The sequence below is a fragment of the Anopheles arabiensis genome, chromosome 3 (genome assembly GCF_016920715.1).
Source record: "Anopheles arabiensis isolate DONGOLA chromosome 3, AaraD3, whole genome shotgun sequence".
NCBI classification, from domain to species: Eukaryota; Metazoa; Arthropoda; class Insecta; order Diptera; family Culicidae; genus Anopheles; species Anopheles arabiensis.
The window spans coordinates 21,613,406-21,634,438 of NC_053518.1; the positions used below are offsets into that span (position 1 = coordinate 21,613,406).

At 43.1% G+C, this 21,033-nt stretch overlaps 2 protein-coding genes and 1 long non-coding RNA gene across 6 annotated transcripts in view; 1 reads left to right on the top strand and 2 right to left on the bottom strand.

The window, feature by feature from the left end:
- The window catches only part of LOC120900268, a 42,954-nt gene extending 40,798 nt beyond the window's left edge, over positions 1-2,156 (bottom strand). The window contains exon 1 of the long non-coding RNA XR_005739178.1: positions 1,749-2,156. This is a non-coding gene — a long non-coding RNA (uncharacterized LOC120900268). The remainder of the gene's footprint in view (positions 1-1,748) is intronic.
- An 847-nt stretch (positions 2,157-3,003) lies between these two features.
- The window catches only part of LOC120901024 (calcium/calmodulin-dependent 3',5'-cyclic nucleotide phosphodiesterase 1-like), a 269,782-nt gene continuing 251,752 nt past the window's right edge, over positions 3,004-21,033 (top strand). For 2 of the 4 annotated variants that reach the window (XM_040308721.1, XM_040308727.1), the window contains exons 1-2: positions 3,004-3,150; positions 4,178-4,960. The gene's annotated coding sequence lies outside the window, so the exon portion shown is untranslated. Of the gene's footprint in view, positions 3,151-4,173; positions 4,961-21,033 lie in introns of all 4 variants that reach the window. The other 2 variants (XM_040308722.1, XM_040308723.1) reach the window with 2 other exon arrangements.
- LOC120901028 (larval cuticle protein A2B-like) lies at positions 8,733-20,745 on the bottom strand. Its single transcript, XM_040308732.1, has 4 exons — positions 20,616-20,745; positions 10,618-10,698; positions 9,710-9,826; positions 8,733-9,635 (listed from the first exon to the last, which is right to left on the bottom strand). Exons 1-4 carry the CDS (start codon positions 20,625-20,627, stop codon positions 9,276-9,278), a joined length of 570 nt encoding a protein of 189 aa, XP_040164666.1. The 5' UTR covers positions 20,628-20,745; the 3' UTR covers positions 8,733-9,275.

Sequence of the window (21,033 nt, forward strand, 5' to 3'; positions counted from 1 at the left end):
CAATCACTTATCCTCGACGTTGGAACGAGTTTCATGTGGTTTTATTTAACTAGGGTTAACTAGTCAACGTCGTAAAACTCATCTCTGATCAGTAAAATGCCTTTTCAAGAACACCCTGCTCGAGATGTCGATGCAAGAGTGTTCATCAACTTGCCTTATTCCTGAATGAGATTCAAGTCCATGTTGGACACTCTCATCTTCCACTGTAAGCTGTTTTTAATGGACCTCAACAGTCACAGCGACAGTCCAGGAAACGAGGGTTTCTATCGTAGCAACAAATGTAGCTGATTCTGATCTAGTACACCTTGAAATTGATGAACAGGCAGCATTTATGGTTGTCATAGAGCTGTGTAGAATATCTTTTGCGATTTTTGTCAGTTCCAAAACCTAACAATATAACCTCTAGTAAGATTGTTGTGTACAGTAAGTGTTCACTAGCTGGATGATTTTTTTAACTGAAATGCTTTTTAACTGGATGTTTATTACAAGGTCCATGAAAGAATGTTCATGGTCGTTGCTTTGGAGCGAATGAGATTCTGTTTTACTATATTAAACTCATTGTTTGCTCCTAATTACAAAAATTATTTATTCTATGGCTGATTTAATTCAAGGATCTCGTTTATCATTCGTCGCCAGAGTATAAGCAAAGAACGGAATGCCGATTGAATGATTCATGTTGCTGTAAGTGTTTAGTTGAAAATTAATCGGACCTCTTTATCCTAGTTGGAACATATACTGTGCTTTTTTATGACTAATATAACTGTTAAGTCGTTTTATGAATGTTGCACACGTTAGTGATTCGTGGTGATGGAATCTCACACAATGGAAAAGGTTATCAATGGTTCTGAATGCAGATTAGACCGCAATTGCTTCTCGTTTTTTCTCCATGAGTGATTGACCGCAAGAAATTTAACCAATAGAATCTTCCTAATAATAAATTCTTCTACTTTTCAGCGTTAACCATTACCCATTTATTCGTAAACACTTTTACAAGAACACTGTAAATAGCGAGTTGAAAATGGCAACCTACTGTACTACAGTACTAGTACTGTACTGTACTGTACTACTTTTTTTAATCTTTTTTATGCATTCATAAATCTTCTGCATATAATATCCAGTAGAGTGAGCCTGAGTAGAACTGACAACTCTACTTACGGTAAATCCATAAGTCATTGATAGTCAACCCTTTAAATGATAAAGAACACCTTGACCGATTAAGGTGTTGCAGAGAACACGAAGAAGAAGTAAAAGTAGCAGCTGCTTCAAATGTATTGCTTTCAGAAGTAAAGTAAAGAAGATTTAAAAAGGCAGTACAGTATAACCTCACTAGTTGGGCCTTTTTTGTTGAGTTGTTGCCTCAATTGAGTTGTATCCAACCAACGAGACAGCAGAAAGAAACAACGGCATAGTTTTCATGGAACTATTTTGCAAAGCCATTGCGATGAATTTCAGGAATAACTAATTTATCAGAATAAAGTTTTTCTGTGTCTTTTTTATTCATCACATTTACCGTCACAGTGAAATCATACTGTTAACTCACCATAAAAAATACCATACAGTTGATCGTAAACTCGTACGACTTAACAATATGCCCGTCATGAGTTCAAGCCCTGAATGGACCGTACATCCATACGTAGACTATCCTGCTATGGTAATAAATAAGTCACTATAAGCCAAGCCCAACAGTGATACAGACAGGCCATGACCTACAACGGCTGTTGTGTCAAAAAAGAAGAAAAAGAACTCACCATACACAAGAAGCTTCCCAAACATCCACCACACCGTGAACACGATCTTTTCATTGAGTTACAATCACGTGACACTCTTTGTTCATATATACTGAATATTTGTTTAGAACAATTCCTAATTTTAACACGCACAACTTTCCCTCCATTGCTTTAATGTTGCTGGCGCTAGTTTGAAAAAGATGGCATCACAAATTTTTAGATGCTACAGTTACCACCAACATTTTCCTTCTGGGACATCCTTCAGGGGAAATATGAAAAATTATTTCGTTTGATTTTAACAACAAAAATCCACAGTATTTCAAGAATCACTGCATCTTCACTATTTTTGCTTAAAATGCACACTTTACATACAAATGAATACACTCCTGTATGGTTTCTGCGCAATCACACAAATTGTAAAAGAGTACTGATGTGATTAACCGATGGCTACTGGATGGCTCATACCGCTTCTCGTGTATGGAGAATATCTGTTTTACGTGACATACTATGATCTGGAAATGTTGTTAGCTATTTATTTTTGATCGTTAAAATTATTTATCCCAACTTCATTAATTTATCGTCTACATCTGAGTGTTTTCGTTCTGTCACTAAAATATTTATTTAATTAGATATTAAAATTTAACCTAACATTATCTTCTCACTCATTGCGACCAGCTTTTTGGTCGCGGGTGTATTCGAATGCTGCCACCACCTTCTTCCAGCCCCACGGTATTTGATATTTGTATCGGCTGTGACGCTCTACACCAGAACAGCTGGTGTGATAGCGTGCACATTTCGCATTTTCCAGCACCATTGCTAGGCAACCGGAGAGAGATACGAAGAGAATAGAAGCGATAGGCAAAAGTAAAAGGGACACAAACACACGAAAAGAGAGCATTCTCATCATTTTCCAAAGCGATAGAGTCGTTTCCAGTTGAGAAAGAGGCGAGAGAAAACACCTCAACGAGGATGTACCGCTGTTTGATTGTAGATTTGGAGAACATGATGGCCTGCTCCATAACGTCAGCTGGAAGCGGCGACACAACAAAAAACGGGAAACAACTTTCAAGGGTTCGTTTTCCCCGCCATGGTTTGCTCCAAGATTTTCTCCAAAAACGTTTCCCTCTCACGCTCTCACATTCTCTCCCTCTCTCGGTCTATTGGCCGGTCATCCTGCCTCTCGCGCTGTTTGGCATTGAGCTATTACTCACCGAAACCATGACCCACGGTGTGTTTGGCTGGCTGAATGGAGCGCCAGTTCAAACTTGACCGCGTATCCTTACGGTAGGGGTGTCCGATTCCTGTGTGCTCACTGCAGCGAAAGCTGCACCGTACTGGAACGACTCGCGCGCGCGCCATCCTAACGTGTCGTGATCGAGAGCCGACGAGATCGTGCTTGTGTGCAGGATACGCATACCGTGTGGTTTGTTTTATATTCTCCAACTATCCTAATAGATCGTTAAAACGTGTCCTTTAGTGTCCTGCAAACTCCTATCTCATCTCTACAGCTGGCTGGATATTTATTTAGACTTCAATTAGACTTCGATCCCGAGTGCGACGTCTTAACGCGAGAGCGCTTCAAGTACACATGAATACCGTCCTCCCTGGTCCCTGGGGCTGTCTCAAACGATGTATTTATATGCACATAACTCCCCCCCCAGCAACGGGATGCAGGAAAACGGATATCCTTTCTTCTCCTTTTCCTTCTCGCACGCTTCCCGTCTTCTGGCGAGGTCCTCAGTAGGGAAAGGTTTTTTGGTTATTGTTCTCGGCACGGAATCTACTGTTCAGTAGTATCCCGGAATAGTTTCGTTACATTGCACTTCTCTTCTAGCCTCTGGCTGTTTTGTTCCCTGCTCTCCTGTGCCCTCGAACCGCTCGGAAAGCATAACAAACATTCCCCTTTTGGTAGAGTGATAGGAGTGAACAAGAAAGGAACGATGGAAGCTTTCACCCTGCGTTTGGAACAGTTCCAGACGCCAGGGCCATTGAGATGATCCGCCCCGGAAGGTGGTGGTTTCATTTTTCACATACTTCTTGCCCATATCCCTTGTATTCTGGTGTGGCTTTTTTTGGTTTTTCTTTTCGCAAGCTACCTCTATCCGTCGCTGGTGATTTTCGATAAACCTAACGAACCTTTTTGCTTCGCTAGAGCTGCCTTTCCTTCATTTACTCAATTTCCTTTCCGAGTGTGTGTTTTTTCTTCAGTTTTTCGTTTCTTCTCTCTTGGGACCGTTCATGTACCTTTGAAAAGTGCACCAGTGACACGGTTGAGTGCAGTTTAGGGGAAAAAAGGGAGTGAAAATGATTGGTGAGATGTTGGTGAGAGTGGAAGAATAATGGTGGTAAAGTGTTTTCAAAGTAAAATAATCCGCTGTGAGAAGCAATTTGTTAGCATTTGGGTGCATAAAGTTTGTAATAAAAAAGTTTTTTTTTATGGCTTAAGGAAGATTGAGCGAAAAGTAAAGAGTTAAATGAATCAAATATTATTCACATAAAAAAGCAAAGTGTTGCAATGTTGGTGAAGTGAAAGTTCAATAAAAGAGTTACGCACTACTCTTACTGTAAATGCCGTTTCCAATCTATAAGTAAAGAGAAAGCTTCATACCAATCCAACGTGGAAGTGCAAATCCGCCTTTTAAATGAAACATATTTTCCACCTTTCGTGCAGGGATTAGAAGGGAAGGCAAATCCTAATCCGAAAACCTGGGTTGATTTACGCTACGAGCTCCAAAAACCAACCCCAAAATTGGTGCTTTTGCGGTTATTCAGTGTCCTGCATATATATATGTGTGTGTTTGTGTGCTTTGGTGTCCCCTGTGTGTCGCTCCACGTGTGTGTGTGTGTGCGTGCGCCGTTTACCGTGTTTAAGGGTGACCACAATCGCATTCGATCTCACACCCTTGGGAAAGGAATTTTGGGCGAAAAGGTGAAGATTTAAACCAACTCACTGTTTGGAGTCGCTCGCTGCGAAAGTCCTGCCCAGTCCCAGGAAAGGTGTACGATTCGCATACCTTCTCCCCTCCTCGCTAGCAGTGTAGCAGCATACCTTCACGCATACCTTTTGCGCGACGAGCCAACAACGAACCGAACGAGAGAGAAAGAAAAAAAGCCCCGGCAAAGAAAGATTCCATCCTGGCAGCGAGATCCAGCCAACGGTTCCAAAAAAAAGGGGGTACGAAAGGATTTATTTTCGAAATTGAAAAACCGGACACACACAATCCCACGATTAGGTAAGCTCATTTATTGAGATGTTATAGCGTGTGTGGGGAGGAGAAGGAGCTTTATAAATTCAAACCCCTTGCCTAACACCGAACACCCGGGAAGATTCAACGTACAAAAATCCCCTTTGACCCCCTTTTTAGAAGAAAGAAAAAAAATGGCACGGGGAAAACCTGACCCCCTCCCAAATGGTCTGTTTGGTGTCAGCTGCTCGGTTGCTGCTACCCTTTTTGCCGGCAGGGATACGGGTGTAAAATAGTATATTCCAGTTAGTTCCCGCTCCAAGTGTGGGTAAAGCAACAACAAACGATCGCAAAAAAACCCCATCTCTATGCATATGACCCACTGGGGAAGGAGCAAGAGCTTTCACTGGAATGAAGGACGGAAGCTCATAGGATTGCTTGCTTTGTCTCCGTTCGTGTGTTTGTATGTGTGTGTGGGGGTATTTTATGATACAATTTGTCCCATGTTTTTGATGGGAAGATTCGTATGTGTGTGCAATGTATGTATGAGGCAGAGGTGCACTTCGCTGGAATGGAGTTTGTGACTTTTTTCTTTGGTTTCGTTTGTAATATGCTCTCAACTCCAGAGCCGTATGAATATTTGAGTAACAGTCTTGCGATGCTGCTTGCTTTTTTTCCTTTTTCCCTCTCCGCGATGTGGTCACTTGTGTCCGTTTGTCGTGTGTGTGTGTGTTTGTGTATATGTCCGTGACAGGCAATCGGTGAGCACTGACACTGACCGAGCATGACGTTCCCGCAGGGACAATTTAATCCTTTCAATCGTAATTTCCACCCGCCACGTTTTCCATCCACGTTGCTTCACGAAAGCGCACAGAAAGCTGGGAAGCATGAGCATGTGTACACATTTTTCAACAATAAAAACAGAACCAGTTTGCCCGGACTGATTAGATGCACGGGCAAGCCGCTTACCTGGTACGGAACCAGCCAAGTTGGCTGGCGTGAACCGTAGCTCAAATCTAGCGTCCGAGGGTATTATGGACCACTAAACAAGTTTATGGCGCATCGTTAGCCGGCACACTAACGGTCCGGCACGGTTCGTCCTGGACATGGGTAGTAATGGGTAGTGAAAGATAATTGCAAAATAGTTTTACAATCCACCCAGAATCTCTGTGGCCGAGGGGAGTGCTTTCGATTGCTGCTTTTATTTTACGAACCACCCAGGAACCACCAATGCCGGGATGTACCGTACCGTGTGCAAGAGCTTAGCAAATACGGGATACAATCTTGGACCATTGGGAGCTGTACTGGAGAAGCAAACCGCACCAAAACTGTATAAGTACATAAAAAACTTTCCTCTTTCCATTGGTTGTGACACGGTGCTTTTGGTTTGTTTGGGGGGCGATGGTCGGTCAGTCAAAGGAAATGCAATTTTGTTGCAGCTTCACTTTCTTTGCGATGGGAAAAAAGGCACGGGCGAATAAGCGAAAAACCACTACAAAATTGAAATCGGGTTGGGTTAAGCCAGCAACAAAGCTTGGGGAAGAGAGCGTATGGCTTGTGCACGCTAGCAGCATTAGATTAAGGAGGATATTAAAGTTTTACTAGCCGTACTTTACTTACTCTGCCCGGAGAATCGGGAGGAAATCTTGAGGGAAAGTCTATCGAACAGAAAGCAACAGCTCCAGTGTGGAGCGTGGAGCGTGATACTATTGTTGTACGTTGTACCCTTTACTTTTACGACCACTCGGCATGGCTGTGCTACAAATACGGCCCCACACTACATTGTAATTGGATTGTTGGTACACAATTTGTATCTGTTTTATGCATTGGCAAAACTGTAAAGCATATTAGGATTAAGATTTGTGCTAGGTCTTGTTCTGGATTTGAAGGCTCTTTCGCAGTCAGTCTTTTGTTCAAAGTTTTCTAGTTTGGCTCAGTTACTCATAGATTAAATGATAATATAAGATATAAAAATCCGTAGATGGTGTATAAAATCCATCTAAATGCATCAGAAATCCATCCAAATTTGGTGCAATTTATTTTTCTCCTACTGCTCATGAAACGAAGAAAATAAGGTTTTACATCATTGCATACCTTCAGGGGTTTGGCTACCATTTGCATACCGAAAGGCGTTTTACAGGGTTAGCTACCATGATGAAAGGTTCGATTCGAGAGACAATTTCAATAAACGGGTGGAATAACAGTCGTTGTCGCATAACTTTTTATCTTACTCATAAATATTAGATAATAAGCTTCAGAGATTACAATGGAGGTTTCTTATCAAACGTCATATAAACATTGACATATCAAATGTAAGATATTTATTTTACAATATTTAAATTGGCTTTTTAAATTATTTATTATTTGATTTCATTTGAAAGTTTTTTTGAATATCCTGTAAGAGAAAGTGAATGAGAACCAAATAAGGAGATACAGAATATTAGGATAAAAACCAATTGTGCATTAAAATTTTCAAAAATTGGTATGTCTAGGAGAACATTTTTACCTAAGTCCTAGTCCAAGCCAACAGTGTTTCAATGATTATTTCAATAATAGTGATAATATTTATTTGGGAGACAATATTTTTTGAGAATACATCAACATTCTCTCTAAGGGTAAATAAAACTTTTGGAAGGATTTGTCAGCAAATACACATTTTCCGGCTGGGGGACATTGTCCGTTCTCGCTAGTGTAATTTTTATTTTCACTAGCGCATCTGGTGGTGAAAAGCGCAAGCTATAAGTCGGTATAATTTATGTGTCAAAAATATTCGTACTTGGTGTCTGATCAAGTTTCGACCAAGCTATCTGTATGTATAAATGTTTATCAACGTCCATAAATTGCAACAAATTAGACCGTTAAGTGTTAGTGTCGGACAAATCGTCATTCATACAAAGCGTTAAGGCCGGGCTACATTGATCGTACTCGCAAGCGTAATTTTGATTTTCACTAGCGCATCTGGCGGCGACTGGTGGAAGCTATTTTTGGTCATCCAGGGAATGGTCATGCCGGATCTCAAAATTAAGTAGTTTTTCCATCGTTTTCCATTGCAAAAATGGATGCAATGCGTGCAAAACATGTGTATCTACGTTTTACAAAACTTTTCTCCTCCGTTTTTAGTAAAAAACATGGAAAAATAACGTATTTTCTGAAGCGGCTCCAAATTGTTTGACAAAATGCTTCGGTCAGCCGCCGCCAGATGCGCTAGTGAAAATCAAAATTACGCTTGCGAGTACGATCAATGTAGCCCGGCCTTTAGGCAAAGTTTCTCCCAATATTCCAATATGTGTCTATCATTGGGTGAAATGATTTCCTCCTCGACCCAAAACACTTTTTGACAGATAAATTACACCAGCCTCTAGCTTCCACCCACCGCCGCTAGATGGCGTGCACGTTTACAAAAAATAGACTAGCGAGTATGGACAATTTCCCCCGGCCTTTACACAATTTTCGATAATTGTGATCGAACATTAGTTTGATTAGAACTCACCCTGTTTCGGTAAACATAAATTTACTGTTTGTTAATAAGATATAGCAAAAAATGTTCTTACCACGTTTATAATAACTTTTGCCTTATAGGAAATATTTAGTGGCATTTTAAAGGACGAATGAAGCTATGAAAAATGACCAAAACTAAAACAGTTGCAGGTATATAGCACGAACATTGGGATGAAGTGCAGCCCTCATTAAACTAGTCAAAAACAAACAGAGGTCTAGAGTTGAGATCCTGTAACAGTCGAACGAACAACTCCTCAACCAGATAATAAATAATCTAAACCTTAAAATGTCATCATTATTATTGAGAAAACTCTTTCACCACTTTGTTTTCCTTATACGTTATCGTATAGAAACGTAGCAGGGGCAGAATGTAATACTTTATTTTCATCGCAAAAGTTCACTGAGGCAGTGCAGTGTCACATGAGAAAAGAAAACACAACGAGTTGTAACAAGAAACAGAGCACATGAAACTCATAAACTTAAAGGAAAAGGTACAAATAAAGAAAGAAACAAGGACGAGAAAGAAGGAACAACAGTTCGATACGATGGAAAAGTAAAGTACTGCACACTGCTACAATACTGATCGTTCGTGAAAAATTGCATTAATCTAACAGCTAGAATCAAACAGAACAAATCTGAGTCAATCGGAAAACGGTATTCCTTCAACGGGGCGTGTTGGTGGTTGCGCGCCACCCTTCTCTAGATTACGTGTGTGCGTGTGCATGAGTATTTATATAAAGGTAGGTGCATGTACGTGTACGTATGGCCTGAGTCGAGTCCTTTTATCATCACCGACAGTGATTATCGCGTCCCTGGCGGGCCCTCAGCGTGCGCGCGGAGGGATCTTGCCCGGGAACTTGAACGCTTAACGGTGGTAGACGGCGTGCGAGAGGACGGGAGCGTGCGCCACCACTGGAGCGTGAGCGTAGACCGGGGCGTGCGAAACGTAGGCCGGGGCGTGCGAAACGTAGGCCGGAGCGTGCGAAACGTAGGCGGTGGCAGCCGGAGCGTGGTAGGCAACGGGAGCGTGAGCCACGGCAACGGCCGGAGCGTGGGCGACGGCGACGGTCGGCGCATGGTAGGCAACGTGGGCAACGGGAGCGGCGGCGACGGTCTTCACGACGGCAGCATCGGCAGACTTGCTGACGACGGCGTTGAATCCGTTCACCGGATCGGCCGTGTAGTCGACGGTACGACGGGTGCCATCGGGCTCAACGAGCGAGTACTGCAAGCGTTTGGTGGAAAGTTTTATTTTTTAGTGGAAGGTTCAAGTGGGTGCGCAACTCCTGGAGTACCTACCTGACCCTGCACAACATCACCGTCGCGCGTCTCGTGCTGCTGCTTGTTGTCGCCGGTCAGCGAGTCCTGGACGTCGTAGCTGAAGCTGTACTGGGGGTGAGCATCGTACTCCTCAGTCTGTGGGAAGTGCGCAGGATAAACGGCAAAGAAATAGGGAATGAAGAAAATGGATAATGAACCGACCGATAAGAACTTCCACTGTAATTCCCACCCCCATTGTCACAGGGCGGTACAGTAGGTGTGATTATATTTTCATAAAGTTGTAATGTAAAGTTCCTGGAGGTGTATGATAGTAACAATTAATGTCACTTTTAATCAACTTATTGTGTTTGTTTTACATTTCACTTGCATCGTTCTGATGTAAGTTGTACTTTAAATAATGATGTATTAAAAACATTGCATACCTTTAGGCGTTTAAGTTACTCTTTTATAGCGAACTGAGCTATTATTGCAGAAATGGCCAAGGAATTGATTATTTACTCAATAATTTTAGGGTAAATTGTTGGTTCTACTGAATGAAACATTAATGAGCACATTTCACCATCAAATAATCCTTCGAAATTTTGCACTTCATTAATTACAAGCCAATTAAAGCAATCACGATCGACTAATCGATCGTCTGTCTACTGTGATTATCTTATTAAACGACCCTAGTTGAACGATTCCCAAACGTAGCAAAGTATTCCACTCTTCTGAACGCGACAGAATCCGCAAGAAAAACGTAAAGGTGACGGTGTAAATTAATTAAAAAACTTTCCAAACGAACAAACACTCACACCGGCCCAGCCCGTCCAACAGAACAATACCAGAACAAAGTTGTTCCGTTCATGTTGCGATGCAAATCAGGGAATGGGCTGATAGAATATCAGACAGAGGAAGCATTTGGGGGGCAGTTTACTTTAGCTTACCTTTACGAGGGTGGCCGGAGCAGCGACTCCGATCGCGACCGAGTTGACACCGACGGCGACGGCGGCCAGAACAACGAATACCTGTTGCGCGGCGTTGGGCGGGATGTAAATGTCAAAACCATCGAACGGTCGTTGTTGCGAAAGAGAAAATAAAAGAAGAAGAGAGAAGATAATGAATGAAAAATTAATGAAAATAAAAGGTTAAACAACAATGGTGGCCGCTCGGGGGCTGTTTTCGATTCAGATTAACACGGAACACTTCGAAATGGTGGTGACAAGCTTTGGTTTGCTTTCTTTTGCACAGATTTTCCACTCAAGTGGTTGTGGTGGTTTTAATGTCGTGGAAAATGGAAACCATTTAACCGCACTTTAGGAGTGAGGAAAGTATCCATTTCGACTCAGCGAGGAAGATATTTTTGGGGGTTATTTACTCTTCAGGTGAAAAAGACAACATCGTTCGCGGTAGAAAGGAGCGCAATTTCGGTACAAATACTGATGGTTGATGAACCGGTGATAGGAATGGTGTAGCATAAAATTTTATGTACTTTAAACATTGCCAAGCTGATTCGGATAGGAAGCAGCTTTTTTCGGTTCAAAAAAGAGCAACAGTGTGGAACGGTCCGTAATCGTTCGAAACAATTGTTATTGCTCGTTGATGTTTGCTGCTGCAGACACGTCAAACCATGTGCTGGGGAGTTTAACACTTACTGCCTGTTCCAGCCATTGATTGGACACGCCAGCAACATACCAATCGATGAAGCTGCGTTTCTTTTACACACCGAAAAGCTATCAGGCAACAAAATGGGTAACTGTCCTGCTGGCAGCAAGGTAAATAGCACAACAAAATCACTTAAAAAAAGGGATTTCTAATACTGCTACCCTTACAGGGACCAAACATTGCACCAGCTGCTGCTACCGATACGGACACGGTTTTAATGGCGAGAAAAGTGGAGGAAACGATTCCAGCTTACTGTACAATTACAAAACTCTTGGGTGGTTTAATGGTTGGTGCTAAAGTGCTGAGGGAGAAAAGATTTCCCGAGAAATTGCTGTAAAGCAAGCAAATAATAGGTATTATTAAAACGACACGCAAAACCGTTTAATCGCTTTGGAACGCAATCGATGATGGTAGTTTGTAAAATTCGCCGAAATGCGAGGGAAGAGAAACTTTCGAAATCGAACAGCAAAAAAAAAAAAACTGCCCCCTCGTAGGGATATTTTCAACCTAGTAACTAACTTTCCAACGATTGTCACATCGAACGAAAGGGAAAGAACGAGTGGCGCGCAAGGAATTTTCTTGAAAAAGTTACGATTGACTAATTGACCAAGTTTTGTGACGGTCAGGCATTAGCCACAGCTTACACATTTAAGCTGTTTTCAATAAGCTACAGGGAAGTGTAGAAATATTTGAGGGGCCTCAAAATGGCTTTGGAATTGTGATGAACAAATTTAGGGGAAAATGATTAGGAGACGGCTTCTTTTATTTCTGTAGTAGAAGCTTGTTCCAACACTGTTGCGATGCTTTGTTCATCGCAGTTTTTTTGTGGAATTAGCTCTGTTTTTGTTATGCTGGGGTGGTTAGAAATTGTAAAGTTTTAATCGACACTGTCATAGTAAGAACATTTTCGATCGAGTGCCACATCTGGTACACAATTTTACGGTGCTTCGTTCACAAACGACTGGCTTAACCCATTTTTTAACAGCAATAAATAAAGCTTTCGAAAATTTTGTTTGTTTGAAAGTAGTTTAAAGTAAGTTTGAAGGTGCTTGATCCTATTTTTCCCTTTCATTTTCTTCCATGAAACGTTGTGAAGTACGCAAAAAAAGGTAAAATAAAACACGGCTTTCTTTTTGCATGACAGTTCCTTTGCGGAATGGTCTGGTCAAAAAGCTCATTGAAAGTTTAAATTTATAAACTTTTGCCAGTGCTCAAAGCGAGCCTTGAAGGGACGCTTCAGCCGAAGGGAATGCCCACTCAAAGCAGCACTGCAGAGCAAAATCGCTTTGATGTAGTAAATAGTTTCCTTCCCTTGAAAGGTTGAGTGGATTTTGTTGTTATGATGATTTATTCCGTTTGTGCACTCTTTGCGTTCAATTTCTGTGACTAAATAAAAACAGAATACCTCGATTAAGTGTGCGAGTATTTGAAAAAAAAAAAACATAATCAAATCAATGCCAGAAAATTGATCGATTGGAAATTTGAATATGCACCGAAAGGTTCGAGCTTTTTTTCCCCCCTTCTCTGTTGTACGAACGCACAGAGAGAAGCGCAAAGAAACACGCTAAAATAAAACAAATTCCAATATTTAGCGGGCACTCGGATGGATGAGTGGATTAAACGCATCGTAGCGTAATGGGAATCGGAGCCCCCGGGACGCTTGAATATTGGTAAAGTGGGAAAGAAAAACAATCCTGGCCAGCAATGTTTGGTCAGAGTATTATTTTACGACTACGCTTTGAACGCCCCAAAACACAGCAAAAGGGGAGGATTTTTGGAGGTTTTTTTTTGTTTAAAGGTTCTCTGTTTTCTGATTTTTGATTACCATTCCTATCCGATGGACTGGCATTCTTTTTTTGGGCTGGCTCTGATGCTCATTCGTTCGTGCGTACTTTTGGTAAGCAAACAGTGGGAAGTTTGCGTTTTTGCAATCGTTTCCATTTGTGTGTAAAAGTGGTAAAAGGATAAAAAAAAGGATTAACACAATGGATACACACAAACACAAACTGGTACACAGTTTGGTAATTAAATTCATGTAACGATATAACTGGCTATCATCACAGTTTGTGGTGCTGGTGAAAGCAAGCTTCACTCAGTTTTTCTTTCATTTTCCACAGGAAAAAAATGAAAAAATTCTCCACTTCCGGTGTGGGAAGGTTGTCTGCTAGGAGAAAATGAAAATCCTATCATTAGCATTTATGTCATCGATCCTTGTGTTCGGCTCGTCTAAATGGTAATTTCACTGAACCTTGGACTTTCGTCACTTTCTTGCTGCTTCGGTGAACGATGGAACACTGCAGGAGAGGATTGCTAAGGAAAGGGGGGGGGGGAGGCTACAATGTCCTTGTACGTAAAAACCGAAAATTTCCACCCGACTGCCCGGCAGGACGGTATTGTCACGGTTTCGACTTTCACAATTTATCATTACGTTGCGTCTGTCACATTTAATCAAAAGTGCTGCTTCACAAAAAAAGCCCCCTGAAAGTTAGCAGCAGCGACAGAAAATTGGTGATCACATTTACAGATGGAACAAAGGAACAAAATGCCAAAAAGCAGCAAAAAACACTTCTTCCCGGGCTTTTTTTAAAGATCTTATCGAATTACTGTTTCCTTTGTGGATGTGGTTTTCTCATTGACCCGCAAAGTGAATGAGCCAACGCAAATGGACGTGCGGTTTGCTTTCCCATGCGCGCCGTCTCGATGACTTGCATTCGAAGGGAAAGATTGAATCCCCTCTTACGGTTGCTTTTTCCCTCCTGCTGCCTGTGGTTGATTTGTGGCATCACACATCGAAGAACACATACACAAAATTCAAGTGTATGTGAGTGGAAATGGTTTGAAGAGGAAATGGTTAGACCTGCCGGATTTATTCCCGAACACGGTTCTTAAAAGAGGATCTGCTCTCCTTATGAATACTCCTACCACAGACACAGACACACACTCAGCTCAGCTTGTATGTGGATGTAATAAAAGGATTATCAAGCGAGCGTGCGAGGATTACAGGTCCAAAAAAGTGGAAAGTTCAACTCGAGCTTTTCGGGGGATGTTTTTTTCGTTGTTGGTGTTCTTTGAGCTTCTCCAAAAAAACGTGCAGATTTGAAGCTTGCAAAAAGGATTATAAAGCAACGTATGACACGAAGCTACTGTGCAAACTCGTTTCGGAACCAAGCGATGGGATTTTTTTGTCGTCGGAGACGGAGAACGTGCTTTCCGCAGAAGAAAAAAATCACTAAAAAATATGAAGAGTGTTGAATTTTTGGAAACATTTTCAATAGAAAACTGAAAGCCTGGTGGAAGAGAGCGAGAACAAAATCGCAAATCCGTACGCGATGAAGATTCTCACCCTTCCCACCACCTTCCAGACGATCGATCGCGTATAAAAAGCCTGTATCAAAGGCTCACAAAAATCGCAGCTTTGCGTGATGGAACTGATTGGCCCATTGGCTACCAGCGAATCCAGCCCGGGGAACGCCAAAAGGGGAAACAATTGTGTAGCACGTGGCACCAAATTCCTCGTGATGTTTGCCGTTCACATTCAATTTGTGTAATCAAATTGTGAGTTGTGAGTGATGTGCATGTAGGCGTAGCCAGGAGGTAATTTATTGAGTTGTTTATGATCCGGTACTAGCAGAATGTGAGGCGTTTTGATTGAACTGTTGTTTTCCGCACACGCTGCTGCTGCTGTTATTGATGCAGATACTCTAACAAGCAAAGAGCACGGAAAGCATACAACACACTCGTCATGCTTTCGCATTTTATTGGGGGAGATTATGGCGCATAATTGAGGAATAAATAATTCATCCACCATTGTTCGTGCGTTTGTGCTGGTAGGGCTCAGAATAGCAATACTGAGGGTGAAAAGAAAGTATTCCACCTGATTAGGGTGTATCTTGGTAATGGAACCTCATCAGAAGATTCTACTGTCTACTGGGCAAGGTGCGCACACACTCTATGGATGCCATTACGCAACTGCCATTAGAGAAGAGGTCACCCAAGCGCATCATCAGCCCCTGCGAGCGGATATGGTAAGGACCGTAATGCTCCCGCTTATGGACGCGCGATGCTCCGAAATGACCAATCCGGAGTGTGCTATTCTTACCCAACCCCCGCCGGTGCTTGTCTGTTTCACTAAATCCTCGTGAAACCGTGCGACCAACCGTACATATTGATTGACTTGGCGTCGTCTTTAGCCCGCACGGGAGCGATAGCAAACTGCCCGAGAGCAAGTGAAAGCATCCGCAAATGCCATTATCGAAATTCCCGCGCCACTGTTAGCGCTGGCCGAAAATAGCACAAGACAAACTGCTCCCCAGAGGAGAAGGTTGGCTGGGTTTTATGACCTACCCCGTACTGCCACATTGCTCGATGATGAGCTAAAAATGTGATCTGCTTGCATGAGCGCTGGCGACACATTAGCACATATTAACCGTGAGTCTTGGGTATTAGCATTCTGGAGATTGGGGGGAAAGGTTGGAGCGAAGAAGCTTAAAGCTGTGGTTATGATATAGCACTTGGAAGCGCTTTTTGGTGGAAAGTTGTTCTCAAAAGGGAGTCTTAAATTTAATAGTTTAATGTGAACGTGTTCTGACATTGGGAATTTCGTCTCGATAACCACCTGAAAGACACCGGAAGCTTTGCTCTGTTGAACGGATGATGGGGGATATGAGGTGCAAATGAACTGTGTAGCTTCGCAAACGAGATTGCAACACAAAACCCCCGGGTTTTACTGGGTACCAGCTCAACCCGCTACAAGCACGGGAAAGAGGCCCCAGGACCACGGAGAGAATTAAATTCACTTCCTCTACCCATCTACCCAAGCATATCTTTACTCTCAAATAGCAAAGAAAATTGAAAAAACACCCCCCCCCTCCCGATGTGATGCCCTTTACTTGCCTTTTGCAGTATTTCTGCTGCAGCACCACCACGATCGATTGGCTATCCCAGTGTTTTCGGCATAGCAAACGGTTGCGCTCCATTAGGGAGAAGATTTGTATCGAATCGAAGCGATTCGCTTTCACCATCCATGACCCGAACCATTCCCAACAATCCCAAGCGATCCCAACACAGCTCAAACTCCAAACACTGGTGGCAGAAGTGGTAGAGCAGGAAAAATAAAGAACCAAGTATCATCGCACTGCAATGTTTCCCTCCTCAGATCGATGATCGAAATAAATCGAATTCCATTACCCAACTGAATCGGGGGCTTGGGTTGTTCGGTTTCTTGGGTTTGATGTAAAAATAAAGCTCCGATTTGGATGGTGCAAATGTTTGTGCAAGCGAAAGCAAATACACTCGGTTGTGATGGAGCTGATGTTTGTGGTTTCAACACTTTGCGGGTATTTTTCTTTTTCTTTGCTTTGCTACTACAAAGATGAATGCAAGGATGTCGGTTGGGTTTCTGTTTCGCCGGCGGCGCTGTACGATTGTTCCCGTTTGGCCAGATTACAAATTGCACACTTCGAGGTGAAAATTTCATTTCCATTCAGTAAAGCCGCTCGAACCCCCCGAAAGCCTTTTCCGAAGTTCCAGGAAAAAACAGGTGCAATGTAGTTCGCCGTACATCCCGCCGTACTCCCGCCAAGCGTTTGCGAAAGGAATTAAACCGACCGACTGGCTAAATGAGAGAGTGAAATTTTAATGAAGAAAGCACATCCCAGAAAGTTTACTGGCCCGCTTTCTCGACAAAAACCACCGGATGTACCCTGCCTTCAAGGGTACCTCCCACGATTCCCGTCCACCGCCAGTCGATTGTTTGCTTGCCAGTCGGCGAATTCGCACCAAACCAATCTGCATAAAACAGAGCGCAGGGAGAGCAGGGAGTGATCCGGCTTCGGGACAACCGGATTCCGGTATCCGCCTCGTCGCTTCTTATTCACCTTCCTCTTTATCCATCCTGCACAAACACACACACACAGAGGAAACGGATTTGTGGGCAGCGTGTGGGAAAGCGTGTTTCCTTTCATCGATCGAGTCGGCATCGAGTTAACGACCGCACGTCGAAGGGGTAGCGAAAGGATGGTCTAGTGGAAAAGGTGCGAGCGGCCTGCTGGAAAGTTTGATTAGGACGCAGCAGGCCGCTCGCACCTTTTCCACCTTTTCCGAAATGGAATGGTGCAGCAGCGCCTTGCTGACTTCCTAATGAGCGCCTGCCAGTGCGATATTGCTTTTTGTTGGTGGCTTGGAAAGTTGGCCAACTCCTTCTGAGTCTTTTTTTGAATATTCTTGTTTTATGCTACAGATGTATTTTTGGAGTATTTAAAAGCATACTTTTAAAGCATTATTTACAAAAAAATCCTTATACTCAAATATGCTCACAGTAAAGCTCGCCCCTTCCTTGACACATGTCTCATCCGTTACGTATCAAAACGAAAAAAAAAACAATAAAAAAGGACCTCATCTAAAAAATGAACCGTCACAGTCGCACGTTTCCGTCCGGATTATCCTTCAATAAGTGACGGAACGGGCAAATGGTTCTGACTTCGCAAGGGACGGGAAGAAAAGCCATCCTTCAGCACGTCAGCGCCCTGACCTTTGCCCCCGGTGGGTCGAGCGACATTCAACGCTAATCCGACACTGATCTGTCGTGTTGTGGAATGCGTGTTGGTTAAATGAAAAATTCCACCAAATGAATGGCAGCAAAGCGCTCTCCGGACGGACGAAATCGAAATCTGTACCGTGCTAAAGGCCACGGTCTGGTCCGGTCACGCCCACCCGGTGCGGTGCGTGTTTGATGTTGTGAATTGTTGTTATATTTACATTTTATACGTGTTCCGGTGCTTTTGGCTTATCCATAAGGAAGCACTAAGCAGCACCGGTCGGGACAACGAGAAACAACGTCCCCGGGGGTTTGGGGCATCCTTATCTTTGAGGGAGCGTCCCAAGCATTAACCTCAGAATGATTTATACACCGGCAGTGTTTTGTTGCCGTTTTCCCCGTTTGCCAACGCTTAGTGCTGCACATTTGTCCTTTGAAAGCTTTTGGAGGGAGCAATAATTCTCACCGAGGGGAGGGATGAAACTAAGCAGCTGCAACTGATGCCGATATGCTGTGCAGGTGCGCGGCGGAACATGAAAGTTAAGCTCCTCCTTGAATGCCGCGGATAGTGAGCGTCCTGTTTAAATAATTATTTATCAACTCGAGAGTGCTCTCGCAGTGCACGGTGCAGCATCAGCACGGTTCTGGGAAGCGGCGGACATGTCAGGCTAGGTTTCACTGAATAATGCAGCTAATTTTGTGACGTCGAGAGGAAGTTATCTCGCACCACAGCACCATAGAAAGAGAGAGAGAGAGAGATAGCGGGGGAAGACAACTATTCTTAGGAGAGAGCGCAAGTAATCGGATTACTCAAAACGCCCTTGCAAAACGGGAAACGAGTTGTTGGAAGGCGGAGAAATTGGCGTGCAGCGAGGTTTTAAATAAATTGATTTGAAATTCAAATACGACAGTGATTGTATTATGTGCTTTACTACAATTTGCAGTTTGTTAAAGTGTGAGTAGATTAAAGGTCGCTTTACATGCATTACTTTCCAGGTCAATTTACTAGGATTGGTGAATTTTGTTGGAAGGTTTACGCTTACTAAAATTGTTTTTATTAGAACTGACATTGCAATCAAAACTATAAAGCTTTTGCTTTTGAGTAAAGAACACAAAAGTGAGCTTTATGAATTCTTTATTAACTTGAAGAAGCCCTTTCACTATTTAAAGTAAATTTTCGCCTTTCAAATTATACCCTGCATAAAACAAAACTTTTGATATTCCTTAAAACTGTATTAATACGCTCTATGTTGAACATTCAATGCCTCTTTGTATGTATCTACTCTATGACGTTGTTGTTGAAAATCAAAGGTTCCTTTTATACGACACATTACATCGTGAAACGGAGCTGTCATGGTGGTTTAATGGCAAACGCGTCGGCTTCTGTAGCAACCGGATGTGGTTCTATTTCCATCTGAAATGGTTACTACAGAGAAAGACCAACTCTCTCTTGTCCGTGGTGTAACCATAATTCACGAAGCACTTTCTCAAGACCAAATTTGGTATGATCGTGCATGGGTATGGAAGAAGAAACAACATATCGAAAAACACTTGTGAGATGCGTGTAGTGTAAAACAGTTTAGCGTTGTTGAGGTTCCGCCCAAAATCCTCCAAACCCATTAAAAAAATGATTGTTTTCAAAGTACTATTTGTTGCTTATCTTGCAACAACCCATCAAGACAGACACACGCACGCAACGCGTGAGCAACCACCTACTTTCCCACGCAATTTAGCTGCTTATTTATTTAAACTTACATTACATTCATTTGCATTTTTGCCTCACATCTGTTAGCAAAACACATTTCACGCGATGCGTTGGCCCGCTCGCTGTATCGCTCAAAAAAAAAAAAAAAAAAAACGCACATTGAACCATGGGGATGGAGCCGTTTCGGCGCGAAAACCAGTAAAAACCAAATCACCAACATCCCGCTCCCGTACGCACCACAAACACGCTCTAAATCACGTGAATGAAACGAAATTAGATTTCCTTCTCGATCGCTGCCTAGAGCGCCGCTGCTACTGCTGCTGTGCCAAAAAGCTCGAAGCATTGGCGTGTGGGATGACGTTTTTCCCCGATTTTGCACAAAAAGCACAGAAAAAGGGAAAAACAAAAAAAAAACAGATTAGGTAAAAATGGAAACGAAGGTGAGGACACAACTTTTCGCGCAACAAATTCCTGAACCGAGTGGGGGTTCCCGGTCGGTGCTGTGTTTTGCTTTTCCACTGCTGGTTCATGCTTCTACTTCAACTGTTTTCATTTGTTTCCATTTGACCAACTTTTTCGCTTCTAATCGGGTGCCGGCTTTGCTTGCTCCTCTTGAACAACAGCCGAAAAGTAGACGGAGGAAGTGAAGCAGCCAACTTTTCAACATTGGATTTGTGTTTCCTTTACTTCTGCTCCCACGGCCTGTTGGGCGGTGAGCAATCGACTTGCTCCCGGGAAGGATTTTGAATCAAAAGCAAAAAAAATTGAAAGGGTTTTCATCCCTTTCATCGGTTCTGTTTGTCTCTATACTTTGCAGAGCGAATTTTTCAGCTCAACGACCACCCAAGGGTGCGTGAGTTGTTCGTATCAGCACGGATAAGCGGCAAACCTAAGGACACACTAGTACACACACACAGCGTGAAGACACTCGCGGAAAGAATGAGCCGCCCAGACTGACGGACTCGATTCTCTTGACCTTTTGACCCTTCGCTTGACTGCACCACGAGCACCAATTCGACGAAAGAAAGTGAACCCTTTACCTTTGCGAACATTTTATTGCTGTTGTTGTAGATGATGTTGTAGGAGGTTTGTAAAGCGCGATTGCACTCGGCACACGGTCGGAGACGGTTGTGAATGAATCGAAAGCAAACTACACTTTGATACCGTTTCGCTGCAATCGGCACACTTTATATACGGTGCGGCTGCAAGCGAACCTCTTTCGGGGCGTACGCACGCACGCACGCACGCTGATGGGGCGTAGTACGCAAGCGAAGGAAGCAGCAGCAGCAGCAGCAGCAGCAGCAGCCAGAAGAGCAGGATAGCAGCAGCAAGCGACGAACCTGCGCCCGAATGCACTGCACTGTGTGCAGCGCGGTGGAAGGGCAGCTCATGGCAGTGCGTAAATGTCGCCCCGACGGTGTGTCACAAGGAAAGGGTGAACTCCATGCGCTTTTGGGG

Coding starts and splice junctions, on each gene's coding strand:
- LOC120901028 (XM_040308732.1), bottom strand. Junction 9,827..10,617: donor CTCCGGCCACCCTCGTAAAG/GTAAGCTAAAGT, acceptor CACTTCCCACAG/ACTGAGGAGTACGATGCTCA. Junction 9,636..9,709: donor GTGATGTTGTGCAGGGTCAG/GTAGGTACTCCA, acceptor AAACGCTTGCAG/TACTCGCTCGTTGAGCCCGA.